This window comes from Pristiophorus japonicus, chromosome 13, assembly GCF_044704955.1.
Source record: "Pristiophorus japonicus isolate sPriJap1 chromosome 13, sPriJap1.hap1, whole genome shotgun sequence".
NCBI classification, from domain to species: Eukaryota; Metazoa; Chordata; class Chondrichthyes; family Pristiophoridae; genus Pristiophorus; species Pristiophorus japonicus.
Window position 1 is genome coordinate 118,447,595 of NC_091989.1, and position 23,888 is coordinate 118,471,482.

A 23,888-nucleotide genomic window follows, 5' to 3' on the forward strand; every position below is an offset into this window, starting at 1 on the left:
GCATGGCAGATGAAGTATAATGTGGATAAATGTGAGGTTATCCACTTTGGTGGTAAAAACAGAGAGACAATTATCTGAATGGTGACAGATTAGGAAAAGGGGAGGTGCAAAGAGACCTGGGTGTCATGGTACATCAGTCATTGAAGGTTGGCATGCAGGTACAGCAGGCGGTTAAGAAAGCAAATGGCATGTTGGCCTTCATAGCGAGGGGATTTGAGTACAAGGGCAGGGAGGTGTTGCTACAATTGTACAGGGCATTGGTGAGGCCACACCTGGAGTATTGTGTACAGTTTTGGTCTCCTAACCTGAGGAAGGGCATTCTTGCTATTGAGGGAGTGCAGCGAAGGTTCACCAGACTGATTCCCGGGATGGCGGGACTGACCTATCAAGAAAGACTGGATCAACTGGGCTTGTATTCACTGGAGTTCAGAAGAATGAGAGGGGACCTCATAGAAACGTTTAAAATTCTGACGGGGTTAGACAGGTTAGATGCAGGAAGAATGTTCCCAATGTTGGGGAAGTCCAGAACCAGGGGACACAGTCTAAGGATAAGGGGGAAACCATTTAGGACCGAGATGAGGAGGAATTTCTTCACCCAGAGAGTGGTGAACCTGTGGAATTCTCTACCACAGAAAGTTGTTGAGGCCAATTCACTAAATATATTCAAAAAGGAGTTAGATGAAGTCCTTACTACTAGGGGAATCAAGGGGTATGGTGAGAAAGCAGGAATGGGGTACTGAAGTTGCATGTTCAGCCATGAACTCATTGAATGGCGGTGCAGGCTAGAAGGGCCGAATGGCCTACTCCTGCACCTATTTTCTATGTTTCTATGTTTCTATGTTTCATGCAAAGGGTATTAGAAATCCGGTACTCTCTCCCCAAAAAGCTGTGGATGTTGGGGGATAATTGAAACTTTTAAAACTGAGATAGATTTGTGTTGGATAAAGGTATCATGGCAGGTAAATGAGGTTGAGGTACAAATCAGCCATGATCTAACTGAATGGTGGAACAGGCTGACTGGACCATTCCTGTTCCTATGTTCCTATATCTCAGTTACCCACTGACAGAATCCCCACTACATTCTAAGTAGAGTCAAATGGAAACTGGACCAATAATCAGTGACTTTGGGCACTCCCCAACGTGGGCCCCAGAAACAGCAATCTGTTTTGCAGGGGGTGGCTACTAGAGTCATTATAGTGTGGGCCATCCAGAAGGCATGGGGCACATGAGGAAAACGGTCAATTGTCTCAGCAAGTCTGCCAAGTAATGGCTGGCCAACATTGTTAAATTACTAGTTAAATTCCAAGTGCATATATTTTCGTCAAAACACAGATGGTCATCAAGAAAAATTATGTTTGGCAGTGAACAAACACACAGGTTCCAAAAGACATTCAGTATTCATTCGGGCTAATTTATGTATTTCAAAACAGCTGAATTCCAGAGGTGAGATGAGTGTGACTGCCCTTGACATCAAGGCAGCATTTGACTGATTGTGGCATCAAGAAATCCTAGTAAAACAGAAGTCAATGGGAATCAGGGGAAAGACTCTCCACTGGCTGCAATCATACCAACACAAAGGAAGATGTGGTTGTTAGAGGCCAATCATCTCAGTCACAGGACATCTTCAGCTGCTTCATCAATGAACTTCCGTCCATCATAAAGTCAGAAGTGGGATGTTTGCTGATGATTGCACAGTGTTCAGTTCCATTCGCAACTCCTCAGATAATGAAGCAATCCATGCCCACATGCTGCAAGACCTGGACGACATTTAGGCTTGGGCCGATAAGTGGCAAGTAACATTCGCGCCAAACATGTGCCAGACAATGACTATCTCCAACAAGAGAGTGTCTAACCACCGCCCCTTGACATTCAACATCATTACCATCGTCAATTCTCCACCATTAACATCCTGGGGATCACCATTGACCAGAAACTTAACTGGACCAGCCACATAGATATTGTGGCTAAAAGAGCAGGTCAGAGGCTGGGTATTCCTGACTTCCCAAAGCCTTTCCACCATCTACAAGGCACAAACCAGGAATGTGATGGAATACTTCTCCACTTACCTGAATGAATGCAGTTCCAACAACACTCAAGAAGCTCAACACCATCCAGGACAAAGCAGTCCACTTGATTGGCACCCCATCTACCATCTTAAACATTGTGGCTCAGTGAGTAGCACCCTTGCCTCTGGGTCAAAAGGTTGTGGTTTCGAGTCCAACTCCAGGGACTTGAGCAATAAGTCTAGGCTGACACTCCAGTGCACTGCTGAGGGAGTGCTGCATTGTCGGAGGTGCAGTCTTTCGGTTGAGACGTTAAACTAAGGCCCTGTCTGCCCTCTCGGATGGATGTAAAAGATCCCATGGCACTATTTCGAAGAAGAGCAGACGAGTTATCCCCGGTGTCCTGGCCAATATTTATTGCTTAATCAACAGAACAAGAACAGATTATCTGATCATTATCACATTGCTGGGAGCCTGCCGTGCGCAAGTTGGCTTCCGCGTTTCCCACATTACAACAGTGACTATACTCCAAAAGTACTTCTTTGGCTGTAAAGAGACTTGAGACGCCCGGTGGTAGTGAAAGGCGGTATATAAATGCAAGTCTTTCTTTTAAACATTCACTCCCTCCACCACCAGCACACCGTGGCTGCAGTGTGTACAATCTTCAAAATGCACTAAAGCAACTCACCAAGGCTTCTTCAACAGCACCTCTCAAACCCGCGACCATTACCACCTAGAAGGACAAGGGCAGCAGGCGCATGGGCACACCATCACCTCCAAATTTCCCTCCAAGTCACAGACCATGCTGACTTGGAAATATATCGTTATTCCTTCATTGCCGCTGGGCCAAAATCCTGGAACTCCCTCCCAAACAGCTCTGTGGGAGTACGTTCACCACAAGGATTGCAGCAGTTCAAGGCGGCTCACCACCACCTTCTCGAGGGCAGTTGGGGATGGATAATAAATGCTGGTCTTGCCAGTGACACCCACAACCCAGGAACGAATATTTAAAAGAAAATCAATCCAGTGATTCAATGTGCCAATGGCAAAACACTTTGGGTGCTGTTTTTAATTGTAGTTCACCGCTGTTGCGACTAGTTTACTTTGAACAGTCTCGCTTTTTATGAATCTGATTGCATGTTAACAAATCAAGAAATTGAACTTGCTTGGCCTTCCCATTTTTCAGTTACTCTAAATTGTAATCAAAGGGTTGGAGTATGGCGAGATAGCATGCAACATTTAAATGTTGATTTAGCTTACAACATACTGCGCATTCTTGATAGGAAATTGTGAATCTGCCAATATGCACATTATAAAAATAGATTTACATATTAAAATTAAATTTCTTGCCCGTTTTTGACACAAGCTCCTTAAGCCTGCCTTGAAGCCCAAGCAGAGGTTTGTACTCTTCACATAACTGATGGAAATGTGGTAAGATCAATGTCTGCCCGATTTTCCAATTCCCCCTGCGCAAATAACATTACGCTGCCACTAACTATAGCAAACCAGAAAATTTACCCTGCATAATTACTAAAAGCAAGTAAGCAAAGTTCACATGAACAATAAGATGGAGTCTTTTCACCACTCCTTTGTATCTCTTGCTTTATCTAACATGTGCTGCGTTTGGTGAACTTAAAATGCAATATATTAGTTTTGGTTCTTCTATTTAAGAGTACAGCAATTCTAACATTGCAACTGGCCAATCTTAAAAGATCTTTGGCTTTCCGTGGTCGAATAGTCATGCATGGATTCTGGATGCAGTGGGCTTGATGGGGGGGAGAGGTGGTGATCAGCACAAGCCATTTTAACTCCCAGGTCTAATTTTAATTTTTCAATTCGGTCACCCACCCAAAGCTGACAGGCAAGTGCGGGAAGTTGTATGGCAGAAGACCACCGCTGGGGGCCCAAGGAAACGGTGCCTGACATAAGGTGAGTGATGGGGGAGTTGTCCAAGGCAATTGCAGCCGCAAGAGGGAGAAGGGAAGCCTGGGAAGGGGCGGCCTATGGATTTCTAGTGGACTTAGAGGACTGAATCATGTTATTGGACCCTGACTTTTGAATATTTATGAGGCCCTCGTCTGCCCGTATCCTAATCTGCACTCTCACTCCTGTGCTTGCTGACCTATATTGGCTCACGGTCCAGCAACGCCTCGAATTTAAAATTCTCTTCATTGTTTTCAAATCCTCCATGACCTCGCCCCTCCCTATCTCTATAACCTGCTTCAGCTCGACAACCCTCCAAGAACTTTGCATGCCTCTAATTCTGGCCTCTCGCGCACCACCGATTTTAATCGCTCCATCAATCATTGGCAGCCATGCCTTCAGCTGGAATTCCCTCCTCAAACCTCTCCGCCTCACTACTTCTTTCTCCTCCTTTAAGATGCTCCTTAAAACCTACCTCTTTGAGCAAGCTTTTGGTCACCTGTCCCAATATGTAGCTTGATGTCAAATTTTGTTTGATAACGCACCTGTGAAATACCTTGGGGTATCTTACTACGTTAAAGGTGCTAGTAGTTGTTGTTGTTGTTGTTGCCCAAGGCAAGGGCCTCACACAACTCCCGAAACCCTAGAGTTAAAATAATGGCTGGTAGGACTACGGTGCTAATGGGGAGGTAAATACTCTGCTCCTAGTCTAACACCCCATATACCCTGTTCACGTCGGGTGTGGCAGGTTTTTTGGGCTCAAATTTGGCCCCTGCCGTTTTTCGGCGCACTCGCCCTTTTCTAGGATGAGAAGTGCGCTGGAAAAAATCCTCCCGACTTTGCACACTGTCCGGCCTCTCCCAGGTCCTCACATAGCATGGCCAGTCGATTCGGGGACGGAGCTAGGGCCCTGTGCCAAAAGCAGTGCCGGCAGCTCTCCACATGCGCATTCGAGTGTGCGCGCATGCGCAGTAGCTCCTCGCCCCCCCAGCGTCTCTGTGTGCGTCCCGCCCCTATCCCAGGCCGAGTGGTCTTTCTATGTGCATTCCGCCCCTATCCCTGGCCGAGTGGCCTCCAGCACAGGCCGGCCTGCTGACTTCCCGGGCTGGAGATTGACAGTCTGGCTTCAGGTCGGCGGTGGGGGTGCGGGGGGCAACGGTGGGGAACGCTGGATAGAAGGCCACAACATCAGGTTGGTGCGGGGCCCAAGCTGGGGTGGCGGGGGGGGGGGGGAGTTTTGATCCATGGCGGGGGGGGAATTCCGAACCACAGGTTGGGTTCGATCACCGACCCCATGGGGGTGGGGGGGGATTCCGATCTCGTGGGCAGTCCGATCCCCGACCTCGAGGGAAGATCTGATCCCCAGACGTGTCTGATCTCTGACCTCAGGTGCTTTTCTGATCCTGGAGGGTCTGATCCCCGACCCCGGGAGGTAAGGTTGTTCGTAAGGCTGATGTTGGGTGAGCTTAGGTGGCTGGGAGAACATAAGAACATAAGAATTACGAGCAGGAGGTACTTCCATTTTTTATTTGGATATTTTGAAAAAAATTATGTAAATATGTTTTGTCTCTTGTGAGTAGTGGTGACCATTTGTCAAGCCTATTCACCTGGTGCTATTGTGAAAGAATATTGTGAAAGAAGAACATAAGTGATGGAGGAACAATGAGAGAATATTTTATTTATTGAAGTAGACTTTATTTAGATAATATGGGCTCAATTTTGGTCCAGTATAATTCTTGAAAACAAATAGTTGTTTAAATTAGTTGTGAGATTAGGGCAATTTAATTCAACTATCTTTTACTTTTATTTTTGTAGTTTAAGCTTCCATGAGTGCTTCTGTTGTATAGTAAATTAATTTTGCAAAGTTTGTCATATGATGTCCTGTATAGCTGTTTGATCCTTTTCACATTCTTTAGTCAAGTCATTAAGTTCTGCTGGCCTCCGCTGTACCTACCTGTGCTGATTTCTTAACTCTCCGCAAGGATTTTCACAAGTGGCCACATACGCTGACCTAAGTTAGTTTGAAGTAACAATTAGCTGGCCAAAGTGGCCAAAAACGGGCGTAGGTGGCTGGTAACGCCCCCTTTTGGGAAAAAAAATGAAACTCAAAAAAATCCTAACTAACTCACTTACATTGGCACAAATTGAATGTGCAAAATTTTTAAGATACTCCAGAAAAATCAAGTTGCTCCAAAAAACACGGAGCAACTCCTGGCCAATTTTGAGCCCAATGAGCCCAATCCTCTCCTTGAATAACCACAACTCTAGTTAGCACAGAAAGAAAAACAGGTCTTAAAAAGGAAATGTTGTGACACAAACTAGTAACCAAGTAAACTATTATATTTGTTAATTAAATACTTCAACATCATCATCATCATAGGCAGTCCCTTGAAACGAGGATGACTTGCTTCCACGCTAAAAAAGAATGAGTTCACAGGTGTTTCAATGAAGGACATAATATTCCAAGTCCTGAACTACATCCTGAAGGGTGGAAGATGCCTGTGCTTGGATTTTTTTAACGTGTGGTGGCCATTGCACACCAGCCACCACACGGGCTTGACAGAGCTAGGTCTTGGTCCAGTGGCAAAGGTTATCCAAGGCGACTGGAGACCTACTCTGCTGCACGAACCTAGTTCGCACACATATCGCAGTGTGGGCATGACTATGGAGAAGAATATATTGCGGAAATACAGCAAAGAGTTATGGCAATTGGTGCTTAGATCCGACAGCATGTAGGCCCAGTAATCGAAACAATTGTTACTGCTTTGTTAGCACAAAACCCAAAGCCTAGATACACCACTGAGTTTGTGATTAATGTGCTAAAAACCCTTTACTACTTCCTGCCTTCTTTGGTGACTGATAATGTTCTGAATCAGGTTTTTATTGCACACAAACTCATACCAAAAGGTGTAAGAGAGGGTTGTATCAGCCAGTAGAACTCGTTTGTTCGTGATCTGTATATTGTATGTTATGGTTTCAAATTTTTTATTTATATTCTGTCACTTTACAGGTGACACTCAATAAATTAGTTTGATGCTGAGATGAATGTTAATGTAAAACACAAGTGTATAAAGTAGGCATTGTAACTTTCTACCAAATGAAAGTGGGAAATGAATCAATATGTATGAGCAGTGAATAGTGATGCTACATAATATCAGTTTAAGGACACTGATTTTGTGGGTGGTGAAAAGGGTAAAGTAATGAGGTAGCACGATATTGTAAGTATACATGGTGGACATACATATTAAATTTTCTTCTTCACTGCTTCTGGGATAATTCATTCCTAGATACAGCAAAGAGAAAGACGAAGTGGAGACCCATTACATCAGGTCTCCGTCACCACTGGACCAGAATTATCTGGAGATCCCCGTGGTTACGGTACTGGGCTTGTGCCTGAAGTAACCGCATTGTAATGGTAATGAGGTGGGAGAGGCCTTCTCAACCTTCCACCTCACCTTTCTCATCAGCCAACTGTTGGGCATCCCAGTGGATGGACGCCTAAAGAAAACTGATGGTGAGGCTTGCACTGGGACCCTTGCAAACCACTGGGTCTTTGAGGCTCCCAGAGGTAGCCCAAAGATGCAAGAGAACAAATGGATCTATTCTGCCTGATCTGGTGGCGGCCCAGAGCCAGTGGGTGGCCCGGGGTGGGGGGGTTCATGGCCCGCCAGCCTGATGCCAATGAGGCTCGGCCCTCAAACTGGATCGGGTCTCCCAGTGGGACGACCAGAAAATCCACCCCCCAATCCACTGGACGACCACTGGGACAGGGCCGCAAAGCCTAGACCACTGAATCATACTTCAGTATGCTTATGGATATATTTATGTGGGATTTTGTATGCTGATTGACCTTGATTTCCCTCCTTTTGTTATTGTTTGTCCTTCACTTATGAGTCTTGGCTCTTTCATCTCAGTGAAAATAAAGTGTATAAATCAGCTCTTGTGTATTAATCTTGCTTTATTGTATTAGATTTGAGAACACAGTACTTCAGTACTTCTAAGGCTGTATGTGATTAGAATCAATTTGGCTGCATTATCAAACATGCTTTATCGTGTAACATGAAGATGCAAAGAAGAAAAAAGTTCCCTTTTGGGAAAAAAATCGAAAAGCCATTCAAAGGCTAACTGCAAATATTTATAGAAATCCCCCTGGCTCTTTGTGAACCATTCTTTTACAAGTTATTTGTTGCACACAGTGAGTTTGACTTCAACAAATGCTGTCTGGATCTTATGATTAGCTGTACATTAAAATATCCAATGTATTAATTTGGATTATACTGCCCATACTGTGTTTTATCCCCAAGTACCTTGCAACATTAAGTACAAATTATATTTTTACAAGATCAAAAGCACAGGAATTCCTCCAAGTTTGGAATCTTGAGTGGTCCTAAGATTGGCATAGAATCATCTTGCTAAGGGCCATTTATAGCGTCAATATTTTTCTATTCAAAGTTGACAATATTTACGTTCAGAATTGCACTAAATGAATTATGTTGGCCTTTTGGGCTTCAACGCTTTATTATATTTGAAGTACACACACACACACACACACACACATGCTGATGTGCCAATTTTTTTTCGAGTAACTAAAATATTTCATCTATTAACAAGTTCTGTTTGCAGCCCTGCATGCTGAACTTACTCACTTAATAAAACTGTCCAGCTTTTAAAAAAAATTCATGAGTAATTATAGATGAGCATTGTGCGCCAACACAAGCAATCCCCCAATTTCACATCTACACTACAATTGTACTTTTTTACATTGGGTAATAGGCTTCATTAAGTAAATGGTTTCCTAGCCAGCATTAGAATTTACTGCATCTTACATAGGAGCACAGGACCAGCAATGACTATTGCAGTCAATCTGACCAGTCTCAGTGTCCAGGAAATACCTGACATGCGGTTTTATCAATTTTTGTCCCCAGGGGCTTACCCAACTCAATTGAATTTGTTGATATGATGCGCCCCTATTGCCTGCCCTGGTAATCCACTCCAGGTGTTCACCAACATTTTCATAATGTAGTGGCAGGATGAAGATATTTAGGGAGGGAGTTCCAGATGGTTAAACAATTGAAAGTTATATTGATGCATTCAAAGCGAAGCTAGATAAGTATATGAGAGGGCAAGAAATAGAAAAATATGCTGACAGGGATAGATGAAATAGGGTGGGAACAGGTTCGTGTAGAGCATACAAATCAGCGTAGACCAGTTGGGCCAAACGGCTTGCTTCTGTGCAGTAAATTCTATGTAATCCTATATCACCAAGTGAGAAACTCCAGGAGGGGAGGGGAGGAACATAGACCAGAGATAGAGGACTGTAGGATAGTGAGCAGGGACACAAGGCTGGAGGAGGTTGCCGATTGAGGATGGGGTAAGGCCATAGAGGAATTTGTAGACAAGGATAAGGATTTTTAATTCATTGTGTTGGGAGACAGAGAGCCACTAGATGTCAGAGAGGAGTTGCGTGATGGGGAGGTGGTCTGAGGCTTGAGATCTGGTTGCAGGAGACCTTACCCTCCCAGGGTATTCCGGCAGCAGTTCTCCTACATCAATTTCCCTGAGGAACAATGTGCTCGAAGGCTGCGCTTCAGCAAGAATGTGATCACAGGGCTCTGCCAACTCCTGCAACCAGACCTCGAGCCTCAGACCAGGGTGAGGGCGGCTCTCTCAGTGGCAGTCAAGGTCACCATCACGCACAATTTCTACACCAATGGATCCTTTCAAGGTGCAACAGGAGACATCTCCAACATCTCCCAGTTTGCCGTCCATTGCTCCATCCACGAGGTCACAGATGCTCTCTACAGAAGAAGAGAATACATTTCCTTCCCCATGACCAGAGAAAAGCAGCCGAGCGTGCATGTGGCTTTGCCAGGATAGCTTGCTTCCTCCATGGTGCAGGGCGCCATTGACTGCATCCATGTGGCATCGTGGGAATCGCATAACAATCCTGAGATATTCCGTAACCGCAAAGGCATTGTGCAGTTGGGTCTGCGACCACGCATGCAGAATATTCACCGTCACTGCCTGCTATCCTGGCAGCAGCCACGATGCCTTCATCCTGCACCAGACCAGTGTGCCATCTCTCTTCCAACCACCACATGAAGTTCATCGCTGGCTGGTCGGAGACAAGGGCTATCCTCTCCACCTGGCTCATGACTTGCTCCACATCCCCAACATTCCTGCCCAGCACATACAATGAGAACCATGCCACCACCAGGAACATCATTGAGCAGGCCATCGGCCTGATCAAGCAACTGTTCTGCCTTGACAGCTTAGGAGGAGCCCTCCAGTACTCGGCTGAGTGGGTGTTCCTATTCGTCGTCGTCTGCTGCATGCTGCACAACCTGGCCATCATGAAGGTGCAGCTGTTGCCACAAGGCATAGCTCCACCACCTAAGGTGGAGGAGGAGCATGAGGAGGATGAAAAGGATGAGGAGGAGGATGAGGAGCAGCAACACCAGCAATGGAGGAGGCAAGCAAACAATTGGGATTCTGGAAGGGCTATCCGCGACCGTCTCATCAGACTTCGGTTCCAATGAATTCCATCTCACTTCCAGGTTCCTCTGGACATCCTCATCACCACCTCAATTTGCCCTTCCATACCAAAGCCTCAAAACTGAGATGAGAGACACCAGCAAAGATGAAATATTCCAATTAAAATTTATGTCATAACAATTAACTATGATAAAGAACAAATGTATTTATGAATTACCTTTATGCATTTCCTTATATCCCCTCTTTGGTTTAATTATTCTACAACTCCTCCACTGTGTTTGCCTTGTGGCTGCAGCACAGCTGGTAGAAGGCTGCTGTGTGTCAAGGCCTCGACCAGTTATGCGCCTGGAAGGCCCGGCTGGAGTCTGAACTACCTCAGGCTGGGCGGTGGCAGTATGGGCTGGCTGGATGACAGGCAGCGACAAGTGCAATGGCAAAGTGGCAGTGGTGGGATCCTGAGAGAGGACAGCAGGTCCCTGCTCCACTGACCCAGTGCCACTACCCCGGGTCAGCACCTGAGCATCCCCACCAGTCTGCTGGAGCACAGATTGGCGACATGCTGTGACACCGTGAGATCCCCAGTGGACTGTGGTGGACGCAGCGATGATGGTAGCAGTCAGAGCTCGCGTGACATCCAGCTGAGACTGCATGAGAGCAGACTGAGACTCAATGGCACCAACCATACTCTGCATCACAGCACCAAGACGTTGCGTTGCTTCCACCTGTGCTGCGATGGAGGCTGCCATATCGCCCATGACACGCGTCATGAGCTCTGGATCTGCATGGTCTTGATGTGATCCATGGTGTGCAATGTTGGAGGCGGACTCCTCCACACTCCTTCCACTGCCGAGAGGCTCTCGGGCACCCTTGCCATTGTACCTATCATCTCAGAGTGCCTGGCTATTGCCCTTGTTGTGTACGCCTCCCTATCGAAGTCCTCATCTGAGTCCTGTGCAGCAGAACTCACACAGAAACTCTCTCTCCGGGGAGCTGGCTCCCAAGATTCCCTTTCCCCTTGCCTTTGCTGTAGCCCGCCATGTCCCGGTGCACCACCCAGTGCAGACCCCTCTGCTAACCTAACCTCTAAGGACCGCGTAGTGCCAATCTCTGAGCTGGTGCCTGCGGGAAAGATATGCAATGACGCAATGCTTGTGCTCCTCCTCCTCCTTCTCCTCTCCCTGCTGACTGTGCTGGGGTGGGGGGTGGGGAGACTCAGGTACAGACTCAGGATAATCTGCTGGCTGATTATCTGAAAGCATAAATGGCACAAGACTCGCGTTAAGGTGGGGCAGGAATGGAGCAAGAAAGGCAGACAGTACCAGGAGGTGGAAAGTGATAAAGCCTTTTGGTTTGACTGGGAAGTGGGATGAGAATACCGTTGTTTCCCCCAGCAGGGTCGACGTCTCCGCCGGCCACGGCACCCACCACCTGAGGACCAATGAACCGCAGCACTCACTCCTCAAGGTCACTAAGCTCCTGCAGTTGAGGGTCACCCCTTTGAGTCCTCTGCTGCTCCCACGAAATGCATGCCATCTTGGCCTGCAAAAGAAAATAACTTGTGTGAGTAAGAGTCCAGCTATGTAGGTGGCATGCGGACGACGCTTGCGTCTGTGCACACTCAGAGACTGAACTCAAGTCATAGTCAACATCTTCACCAAGGCATACGAAAGCATGGGCCTTACACTAAACATCTGTAAGACAAAGGTCCTCCACCAACCTGACCCCGCCACACAGCACTGCCCCCCAGTCATCAAGATCCACAACGCGGCCCTGGACAACACGGACCACTTTCCATACCTCGGGAGCCTATTATCAGCAAGGGCAGACATTGACGAAGAGGTCCAACACCACCTCCAGTGCACCAGCGCAGCCTTCGGTCGCCTGAGGAAGAGAGTGTTCGAAGACCAGGCCTTCAAATCTTCTGGTCTACAGGGCTGTAGTGATACCCGCCCTCCTGCATGGCTCAGAGACGTGGACCATATACAGTAGACACCTCAAATTGCTGGAGAAATACCACCAATGATGTCTCCGCAGGATCCTACAAATCCCCTGGGAGGACAGACGCACCAACATTAGCGTCCGCGATCAGCATCGAAGCACTGACCACACTCGACCAGCTCCGTTGGGCCGGTCACATTGTTCTCGTGCCTGACACAAGACTTCCAAAGCACGCGCTCGACTATGCTGATGTATGTGGCAGATATGCCTCCTGTGGTTGAATAGCTGTGAATGTAGGCAAGGCGTGAGATGAGGATGTGAGTCTAGCTGCACATGTTTGGTGGTTGAGTGGTATGGGAGTGGTGGTTTTCTCAGTGTGCATAGACAGAGGTTCAGAGGCTGGTATGTAGGAAGGTGAGAAAACCTTCAACACCCGGCTGAGTCATTGAACTTCGTGCGGCACTGTGTCAGGGTTCTGTCTACAACAATGCTGGACGATACCATCTCAGCCACTTCTCGCCACATGGCCCTGAAAACCTGTGGCGATGGCCTCCTTCCAGATGCAGCGAACAGCGATTCACTCCACAGTCCCCACCAAGTCTCCAATGCCACATTATTGAAGCACGTGGCCCTCTTCCTTGCACCAGAATTTGCACCAACCATCGCACACAGTTCTCTCAGTTGCTGAGAGCTGTGACTCAAGTGCAGCAATGCTGAAAATGAACAGCTGGAGCTGGATATTACCTCCCCTTTGAGAGCTGGAATCAACCAGTGAAAGATTGAAGGATGATTGCTGAATACAACTCACCTGCAATTGGGTAACACTCTGTAATTACCCCTGCAGCGCCCACTGATGTCATTAGCGCCTCACTTACCACCACTCTTCCTTCAAGGCCAATTTAACTCAAGTTCAGAATAGTTCAAATGGGGCGTTACTGAATTTTGCTCCCTCAGAATCCCCAGCATCCAGAATATCCTATGGCACCAAAATAGCTCAGGAGGGAGTGGAAATCTAAAATGGCTGGTCACCACGAGGCCAATAATAAAATGTCTTCGTAATTTGTTTGAAAAAGTATAGCAGCCCAGTCTTTAATTTTTTTACTAATAGAAGAGTTGAATAGGACCAAAGTATGAATATAAAACCAGTGTATTGTGGTACAGTTTAAATACACTCACACTAAATTAGGAGAGCTGCACCAAGAAATAATGTTCAGTATCAAAAGAAATAGAAAAATACTGATGCAGCCAAAGAACTCTCCCTCATTGAACCTTAGTTCATCGCACCTTGATTACTTTGAGAATGAATTAGAAGTGCCTTACTAATTATCTGCTTCTTGTGACCTGGTCCACAGGAGAACTGCCATTCGGAAGTATGTCAGCATATGGTGCATCCAAAGCAGCGCTGGAGTTTTATTCAGATATTTTGCGTCAAGAGATGAAACCCTGGGGAGTACAAATATCCATCATTCAACCTGGCGCCACCAAAACAGGTAAAATGCATCATATTTAATTAGAACAACATATGCAGCTAACAACAATAGCTTGCATTCATAAAGCATCCAGATATAATAAATATCCCAAGATACTTCACATAGGAATGAGCAGAGATTAAGTGGTTTGTAGAATAGTTAAGAAAGATCATCAAGATTACATTTATGATGAAGAGGCTTTTAAAGATAATGAGGTGAAGAATTTTGGTGAGATGGTTGCAGACAGATGGTCAAGATAGTTGAAAGCTCTATACCAATGGAGGGGGAGGAAATGCACACGAGGACAGAAACGTTGCGTCGTAGGGCTGGAAGTGGCTGCAGTAGGAGAGTAAGGTGAAGCTACAGAGGAATTTGTAAACCAGGATGCGTGTTTTGAATTCAGTGTACTGGTGAAGAGAGAGCCAGTGGAGGTTAACCAAAATGGAGGTGATGGGCAAGCAGAGCTTAGTGCTGGACAGGATGCAGGTGGTGAATGAGTCTTGAGTTGGCATAGGATGGAGCTTGAAAGACCTTTGAGGAAGATGTTGGAGAAGCAGGGATTCAGAAGCAAGAGTAAGGAGTTTTTGGCTAGAGCCAAATAAAATGCTTTGATTTTCCCAATATTTAATTGGAGAAAGTTCTGATTCATCCATAACTTGATGTCAGCTAAGTAGTTTAACAACACAGAGGTGGTGATGGAGTTGTGGGTGATGGTAGAGAAGTAGAAGTTGATGATATCAGCATTCATGTGGAAGCTGATCCAGTACCTGAAGACCACATGCATATGAGGAAAAGGAGGGGCAAGAATAGAACCTTGGATACAATGGAGATGAAAGTATAGGGACAGCTACTGCTGGAGCACACTGGCTACACTGAGACAAGTAAGAATGAAGCCGAGTGGGAACTGTCCCATAGAGGTGGACCGTGGAGGGGAGTGGCAATTGAGGATGGAGTTATCAGCCACGTTGAGCATTGCAGAGAAGCTGAGTAAGCCACAATTACAAAGGATGTCATCGGTGACTTTGACTGGAGTGGTCTTGGTGGTGTGTGCAGGGCATTTTGGGACAGTTGGCATGAAACTGGGTAGAATGATGTGTTCAAAGACCTTGGAGATGACATGGGTGGTCAAGGGTGGGCTGTTTCAGGGAGTGATAATGGACAGTTTGAATGATACCTGTGCATAGTGAGCCATTGATAGTGGCGAGCATTGGGACAGGAAGGGGTAGTTCTGTAACAATTTTATCAGCCATCTATCTAAATTAACATTTTACCACAGTACAACAAATTGATCAAAAGAAAGCCCGAAAATCAAAGGGAAAATATCTCTGAGGCAGCAACTAGGAAAGGCCATCTGGTTGCCCTGCCATTTAGGTTTGCTTAGGCAGCAAATATGACCCTCTGCTTTGCTCAATACTTAACTCGATTAGTTCATTAGAAGTTAGACACATGTAAGGTCCCAGTGACTCAATTGTTAAATGACAAAAGACAAGATTATTAAATAAGACAATGTAAAACTTTTTCCATGTTTTGTGTTTAAAGCTCAAATTGGGAATGTCAACTTCTGGGACCAACAGCATAAAAAACTTGTGGATGGCCTCTCCCCAGAGCTTCTACATGACTACGGAGAAGAATATATTGCTGAAATACAGCAAAGGGTTATGGCAATTGGTCCTTTTTTCCGACAGCATGTAGGCCCAGTAATCGAAACAATTGTTACTGCTTTGTTAGCACAAAACCCAAAGCCTAGATACACCACTGAGTTTGTGATTGATGTGCTCAAAACTCTTTACTACTTCCTGCCTTCTTTGGTGACTGATAATGTTCTGAATCAGGTTTTTATTGTACACAAACTCATACCAAAAGGTGTAAGAGAGGGTAGTATCAGCCAGTAGAACTCGTTTGTTCGTGATCTGTATATTGTATGTTATGGTTTCAAATTTTTTTTTTATATTCTGTCACTTTACACTCAATAAATTAGTTTAATGCTGAGATGAATGTTAATGTAAAACACAAGTGTGTAAAGTAGGCATTGTAACTTTTTACCAAATGAAAGTGGGAAATGAATCAATATGTATGAGCAGTGAATATTGATGCTACATAATATCAGTTTAAGGACACTGATTTTTTGGGTGGTGAAAAGGGTAAAGTAATGAGGTAGCACAATATTGTAAGTATACATGGTGGACATACATTTTGAACTTTCTTCTTCACTGCTTCTGGGATAATTTTCATTCCTAGATACAGCAAAGAGGAAGACGAAGTGGAGACCCACTTCAGGTCTCCATCCCCACTGGACTGGGATCATCTGGAGATCCACGTGGTTATGGTACTGGGCTTGTGCCTGAAGTAACTGTAATGGTAATGAGGTGGGAGAGGGCCTTCCCAGCCTCCCATCTCACTTTTCTCATCAGTCAACTGTCAGGCATCCCAGTGGATGGACGCCTAAAGAAAACTGATGGTGAGGCTTGCACTGGGACCCTTGCACCCATGGGTAACCCAAAGATGGAAGAGAACAAATGGATCTATTCTGCCTGATCTGGTGGCGGACCAGAGCCAGCAAGTGTCCCGGGGGGGTTCATTTCCCATCATGGCCCGCCAGCCTGATGCCAATGAGGCTCGGCCCTCAAACTGGATCGGGTTTCCTAGTGGGACGACCAGAAAATCCACCCCCCAATCCACTGGACAGGGCCGCAAAGCCTAGACCACTGAATCATACTTCAGTATGCTTATGGATATATTTATGTGGGATTTTGTATGCTGATTGACCTTGATTTCCCTCCTCTTTTTGTCATTGGTTGTCCTTCACTATGAGTCTTGGCTCTTTCATCTCAGTGAAAATAAAGTGTATAAATCAGCTCTTGTGTATTAATCTTGCTTTATTATATTAGATTTGGCTTACTTGAAAACAAAGCTTTGAGAACACAGTACTTCAGTACTACCAGGCTCGATGTGATTAGAATCAATTTGGCTGCATTATCAAACATGCTTTATCGTGTAACATGAAGATGCAAAGATGAAAAAAGTTCCCTTTTGGGAAAAAAAATCGAAAAGCCATTCAAAGGCTAACTGCAAATGTTTATAGAAATCTCCTTGGCTCTTTGTGAACCATTCTTTGCAAGTTATTTGTTGCACACAGACAGTTTGACAATTAATAAAAAATTATGGAGCCTATGGCTTATAAATTGCTAGCAGCACAAACCTTTTTTGGCCACCACAGAGACTATATCCAGTGCTTCAGTACCTTGCCATAAAAGGAGCGGAGGTGCGGCAGCCCGGGAGCAGCGTGGAGGCATGCCACTTCAGGGAGCAGTGCGAGCTGGTGCAGGAGGGCAACGGCAGCGAAGAGTGACGTCATCAAGGTCCAGGTCGACGATTGGAGCGTGGGCAGATACAGCAGGAGCAGCGAGAGACTTTGGAGGGATATGATCGAGGCCCAGGAGAGGCGTGAATTTGGGGCCCAGGGGCAGTACGGGCCAGCCCAAACTGCAATGTGTGTGCGCACTAGGTCCGTGCAGCAGAGCAGGTCTCCAGTCGTCTTGGATAACCCTTGCCACTGGACCAAGACCTAGCTCTGTCAAGCCTGTGTGGTGGCTGGTGTGCAACGGCCACCACACGTTAAAAAAATCCACACACAGGCATCTTCCCCCCTTCAGGATGTAGTTCAGAACCTGGAATATTAGGTCCTTCATTGAAACACCTGCAAACTCATCCTTTTTTGGCGTGGAAACAAGTCATCCTCGTTTCAAGGGACTGCCTATGATGACCTTGCCAGAAGAGGACTAGCATGAGCAGAGAAAGGCTGCCTGTGTTGTCAGGTGCCACATCTGCGTCAGATACCACCGCTCTGCTCTATAGTACCAGACACTGATAGCTGCTTGTGACAGTAGTGATGTGCCTGAGGAGGCTTGTGTTTAGCAGCAAGGTGATGACAGAAATGTGTCCTCCTGAAGATTTCCACAAAACATAGAACATAATACAGCCTTGCCTGTGGCCATAAAAGTCAATGTCAACGGGTCGGTGCAGATCGGCTGCCTAGTCGCCGCGGAGGGGCCGCCATTGTGTAAATTGCCCTTCCTCATGTTTGGAGGAATGTCCGGGACCGCTCCACCCGTCTTCACGCCATGGCCAACCCCTTACTGACCAGCAGTGACCCCTTCCCGAAATTGCCCCTTTTTGGAATTGCCCCATGGGAGCGGCAGCGCCGCCGGTCCATGCCCCTGACAACTTTTGATGCCCTTTCTGTGGCATGCCGGCCCTTAAATAGGAGGTGGCGCTGCCGGCAACGCCATGTTATCATTTTTTGTCGGCCAACTGCCAGATCGGTCCGACAATTATGGCCGCGGGTTCGTGAAATGACATCATCAGCTGAGGCCACTTCCTCCCCGCTCCAAAAAAAACAACGAAGTCCTGAATTTCTCCGGATTGTCCGCCTTGCGTTAGGGCGGACGGAACACTTCAAGAGCGGTAGGTGTGACTCGTTTCAGGCGGTGGGCAATTTCGGCCTCTTAGTATGCAATCAAGAGCACAGAATCAAACAGATCATTGGCTACTTCTCTGAAACCTTCACTATGTCTTCATTTGAATGTTTTCGGCACTACCCTTATTTGAAGGGGGAACGGTATCACCAGGGAGGTAAAGACCCATATGCCAAATACAAACAGATGTGGAATTTAGATGCAATAAAGCTACAACCATAATTACCAAACATACCATTGGTATCTAAAAACAGCACTTCAAATGACTAAATCAATCGGGGACAGTATGAGTAATTCCACAGGGTTTACAGAATAATTTGTCTGCCTGTGCAAAGCCATGATACAGTAGAGGATGAAAATGCCAATAAGGAATTAGCAGTGGTGCCAGCATAGAAACAGAAACATAGAAAATAGGTGCAGGAGTAGGCTATTCGGCCCTTCGCACCTGCACCGCCATTCAATATGATCATGGCTGATCATTCAACCTCAGTACTCAATTCCTGCTTTCTCTCCATACCCCTTGATCCCTTTAGCTGTAAGGGCTACATCTAACTCCCTTTTGAATATATCTAACGAACTAGCCTCAACAACTTTCTGTGATAGAGAATTCCACAGGTTCACAATTCTCTGAGTGAAGAAGTTTCTCCTCATCTCGGTCCTAAATGGCTTACCCCTTATCCTTAGACTGTGACCCTGGTTCTGGACTTCCCCAACATCGGGAACATTCTTCCTGCATCTAACCTGTCCAATCCCATCAGAATTTTATGTTTCTATGAGATCCCCTCTCATTCTTCTAAATTCCAGTGAATATATGCCTAGTCGATCCAGTCTTTTTTGATATGTCAGTCCTGCCATCCTGGGAATCAGTCTGGTGAACCTTCGCTGCACTCAATAGCAAGAATGTCTTTCCTCAGATTAGGAGACCAAAACGGTACACAACATTCAAGGTGTGGCCTCACCAAGACCCTGAACAATTGCAGTAAGAACTCCCTGCTCCTATACTCAAATCCTCTCGCTATGAAGGCCAACATGCAATTTGCCGCCTTCACCGCCTGCTGTACCTGCATGCCAACTTTCAATGACTAATGTACCATGACACCCAGGTCTCGTTGCACCTCCCCTTTTCCTAATCTGTCACCATTCAGATAATAATCTGCCTTCCTGTTTTTGTCACCAAAGTGGATAACCTCACATTTATCTACATTAAACCACATCTGCCATGCATTTGCCCATTCACATAACCTGTCCTAGTCACCCTGCAGCCACTTAGCAACCGCCTCACAGCTCTCACCGGCAACCAGCTTAGTGTCGTTTGCAAACTGGGAGATATTACATTCAATTCCTTCGTCTAAATCATTAATGTATATTGTAAATAGCTGGGGTCCCAGCAACGAACCTTGCGGTACCCCACTAGTCACTGCCTGCCATTCTAAAAAAGACCCATTTATTCCTACTCTTTGTGTAGTATATGCAAGCACTCTAATAACAACTCCAAAAGGTAAGAGTATGATACTTGAACTGTAGTGACCTTAGTCCTTTTATTGCAGCTCCTTGAGTGAGGACACAATGAGATGAGCTCCCTTTTCTACTTGGTTGCCTGCAGTGTTCAGGTGACCCTTAGATCTCCACCAGTAGCACCCTCTGGTGGTATATGTAAGGTTGTGCAAAACCAACCACGGAGACATGTGGCAGGGAGAATGGGAAGATGCCATGTTAAAATGACCAACTGCAGCCAACAGCCTGTAAACTGCAGAGGATGATGGGACTCTGGCCACCCTGTACAGGCAAAATCTCCTCAGTAATACACAAGGCAACACAGAGTATCAGTTTGAGTAATTAAGCAAAGGCCCGCAGGTCTGATGCAATCAGTTTGCCAACCCAGACAGAGAGTCACCTCTGTCGAGATAGTGAACAATCATCTTCATTCCAGACAGATGGATACACATTGAACTGCCATTCGCACCCCATGAACGGACTATAAGAAAAGCGGAAAAAACTCACGAGGTTGGAGAAGTTGGAGGTTTTGGAAGGTGGGGGAGGTTTTGGAGAAGGGGCAGGTTTTGGAAGTTGAAGAGCTTGTAGCTTGCAGCTTATATCTAGAGAGAGCTCTCTCTCCCTCTCGCTCTCGCTCCACCAGAGGAAGAAGCAGCAGTTCCGAAGACGAAGCCACCGAGACTGAAAACCAGCAGGCAGTGGCAGTGACTTCCCACAGCTGAGCTGAGCAAGGAAACCAACCAGAGGTTGGAGGTTGGAGTCAGCTTTTGGGAGTTGAGTCAGTTTTTCACAGGGCCCTCGCTCTGGGGAAGGTGTGTTTAACTCCAGCAGCTTTTTGCTTAGGAGCCAACCGAAAGGCAAAGAGAAGAAAGCGACGCAACATCGAGGAGGAAAACCGAAACAACCCACCGCAGAGGGACCCTGAGCTGAAATAAGTGTCCCCAGAACCCCGGAGTTGATAGGATTATGAGTATAGCCCAAATCCCCTCACAGACTCAATTTAGGATAGGAATTGGTAAGAAGGGTGGGAGTGGGAGGTGTGGTTGTGTGTGAGTGGAATATTTTAACCTCTTATTTTCCCCTTCCCTGTTGCGAGATTTTTCATGTTGTGGAGTGAGATTGTGCCATTACTGCTATTTATGACCTCTTCCTATGCCCTCTATCTTGGTGTTTACTATTCTAAATAAACAACATTAGCCATTTTGTACTCTTACCCACTGTGTCTGGTGCCTCATTACTCACCCATCCTCATAAATCGCACGTACAGAACCCCAGGGGAGTGTGGATTCGAACCCACACCCCAAGCTCCCCTTACAATGGTGACCATGAAGAAAGGACGTGCATTGAGTGAGGGTGAAGAGACACTCAATCGTGGTGGAGAGGAGTATAAAATGGAGGGTAGGATTGCTAGGTATGTAACAGCAAGGATAAACTGCTCAAGGAAGTGGGTGCAGGCGCTGCTGAGGGCTGAACGGCCCGAGGACGCAGCCGCCAGGTGGACCCAGAGTAAAGATTATAAAAGATCACTGAAAAAGGCAGTGTGGCTGATTTGCTTTCAGAAGCAAATACAGGTCTTGGACAGGCAGGTAGACGTCCTGCAGACAGAGTTAGCTGAGCAGAGAGAGGAGCTAGTAAAGACCAGCAAAGAAAGGGAAAAGCTGGATCAGGATTTAAAGTGGGAGAGGCAGGAACGAGAGAGGGATGGAGAAAGCTATCGCAGCCAAAGGGAGTACCTTCAGTCCCAGGTAACTGAGGGAAAAGGTTACGTCAGGGGCCTGCAGGAGGAACTTGCCCAGGCTCAGAACCAGAGAAAGTTGGGGGAGAGTAAGATTCTCCAGCTACAGGCTGCGCTTCAGGCGTGCCACAGCAGGGCAGAGGCGGATCATCGTTCCTTTCAGGAACAAATTGATCGGCTCACCCTGGCTCTGGCTGAAGCCAAAGCAGCCCTTGTTCTAGCCGGAGCAAAAGCTCTGGAAGTGCCCAAGACTCGAATCCCCACCCGGCCCGACACCAAAGCTCTGGCCCGAGCTGAGGCAAAAGCCCTTGGCTGGGCTGAAAGCAAGGCACCCAGTAAAGGAGTGGTGTGCCTTATCAGCCCAGCCGAGGTGCGGAAGGGGGAGCATAGTGAAACAGGCTGTGGGGAGGAGGATAGGGAGGAAGAATCCTACAGGCCCTCTCCCACAGCCCCATTGGGGATCCCGGAGGAGAGGCAGGGTGAAATGCTGGAATCTAAACCTCCGGGACTAGCCCCAATGTACCCCATCAAGCAGAGTAGATTCGGACCACCCGCAGTGGGTCAGGCTGAGGGTCCCCTACAGAACCAACACGTGCTTCCCCACAGAGCGACCCAGCTGCGGCAGATGGTGGCCCATGTGAATAAACTTACCCGAAAAGGAGACCCCTCTGTCCACTTTATGGAAGTAGAGCAGGTAGGAGACATAAATGATCGCGATGAGGCCGAACGGAGCAAACTGCTCCTGTTCTCACTGGACCCAGCCCTGTGTCAGGCTCTCTCTGCTGAGAGCAAGAGGGGTCAGCGAACAGTGGCCGCTCTCTAGGAGGATATCCTGGAGGCCATGGGGTTGAACGATGGCTGTCTGTTCGACTGGGTACAGGCCACTGTCCAGAGACCCGGGGAGACCCCTCAGGCGTTCACTGATCGATTGTGGCCAGTGTATGAGGAAGCCAGTGGGGGGAATTTGGACCGAACCCAGCTGGATGCACACCGACGTGGTCGCTGGCTGCGTGCACTGGTGGCAAACAACCTACCGGAGTTGTGCGCCCAGGTCAACCTATGGTTCGATTTCAGAGACCCCCAATCCACAGAGGAGACGGTGCTGAGGTAGCTGACCCTCTCTTTTCGCAATGGCAGAATCGGGGGGGAGAAACCCACCAAGGGGGAGGTGTGTGAGATTGCCCTGGCTCTGATAAGAGAGAGTGGAGGCAAGAAGTGAATTGGCAGGCAGGCAGAGAGGTGGTTTGCTACGGGTGCGGGAAGACAGGGCACATGATGAGGGAATGCCGGGATCCGAGGCAGGAAAAGAGAGGTCCACAGGCCCCAACCTCAGCCCCAGTCCCCGCGGCCGCAAGCCCTCCCAAACCAGCTGTGCCCAGCCCTGTCTCCCCACTCGAGGGTTTCCTCGCGGCTCTGCAGGCACTCCTTACCCAGACTGGGAAGGTCGCAGCCGTGACCGGGGGAGAAGTCCCTCAGGCCCAGACCAACACCCCCCAATGACTAGACCCCAAGGAACCCGTGTACCTCTGCCCAGTCACCTATGATGCGTGGAGCAGACCATGTGTCATGATGGGGGTTGAGGGGGTCCGGGGGGAGTATCTGCTGGACATAGGGGCCTCGTGCACCCTGGTTCATGTAGACGACCCGACCACCTCACCCCTATCCAGTGGGATCCCCTACTGCCTAACCAGCTTCACTGGAGAAGAACGCGAGGGCTTCTTCTCCAAACCACTGCAGATGCACATAGGCCCCCTCCACACCATGTGGAAGTGTGTCCTTCTGCCGTGGGAGGGAGTGGGTAAAGGCATCCTAGGGGCAGATTTCCTCAGCGGCCAGTTAGGAAAACGGCCAATTTTTGGAAGGCCACGGTGGACTACTGAGTCCTCAATAAAAATATCCCTGCCTGTGCGCCCACAGTGGCAGCCGTAGCCGACCTGGTCGCAGCCATCCCCGCGTCTGCAGCCGTCTTTACGGTGCTGGACATCTCGAATGGGTTCTGGTCCATCCCGCTGCGGTGGGAGGACCAGTACAAATTCTCCTTTACATTCAAAGGACAGCAGTATACCTGGAACTGTCTTCTCCAGGGCTTCCACAACAGTCCGAGCATTTTTCATCAGTGTATGGCCAACTGCCTGAAAGAGTTCAGCAGACCCAGACAGCTAGTCCAGTACGTGGACGACCTGCTGCTATTCTTCGATTTGGTCCCCTGCTGGCAGAGCTGTTGGGACTGCTGCACGAGGAGGATTTTAAAGTAAACCCTAAGAAAGCACAGATCGGCCAGACAGAGGTAAAATTCCTGGGGCTGACTATGCATGCAGCGGAGAGAGCCATTGATGAGGCTAAGAGGAGGGCAGTT

At 47.4% G+C, this 23,888-nt stretch overlaps 1 protein-coding gene across 1 annotated transcript in view; it reads left to right on the top strand.

Moving 5' to 3' along the window:
- Window positions 1-16,683, top strand: part of LOC139278790 (11-beta-hydroxysteroid dehydrogenase type 2-like) — a 94,817-nt gene extending 78,134 nt beyond the window's left edge. Inside the window, exons 4-5 of the mRNA XM_070897928.1 lie at window positions 13,712-13,849; window positions 15,368-16,683. Of these exons, the coding sequence (XP_070754029.1) occupies window positions 13,712-13,849; window positions 15,368-15,720 (491 nt within the window). The 3' untranslated portion in view covers window positions 15,721-16,683. The remainder of the gene's footprint in view (window positions 1-13,711; window positions 13,850-15,367) is intronic.
- Window positions 16,684-23,888: the final 7,205 nt, after the last annotated feature.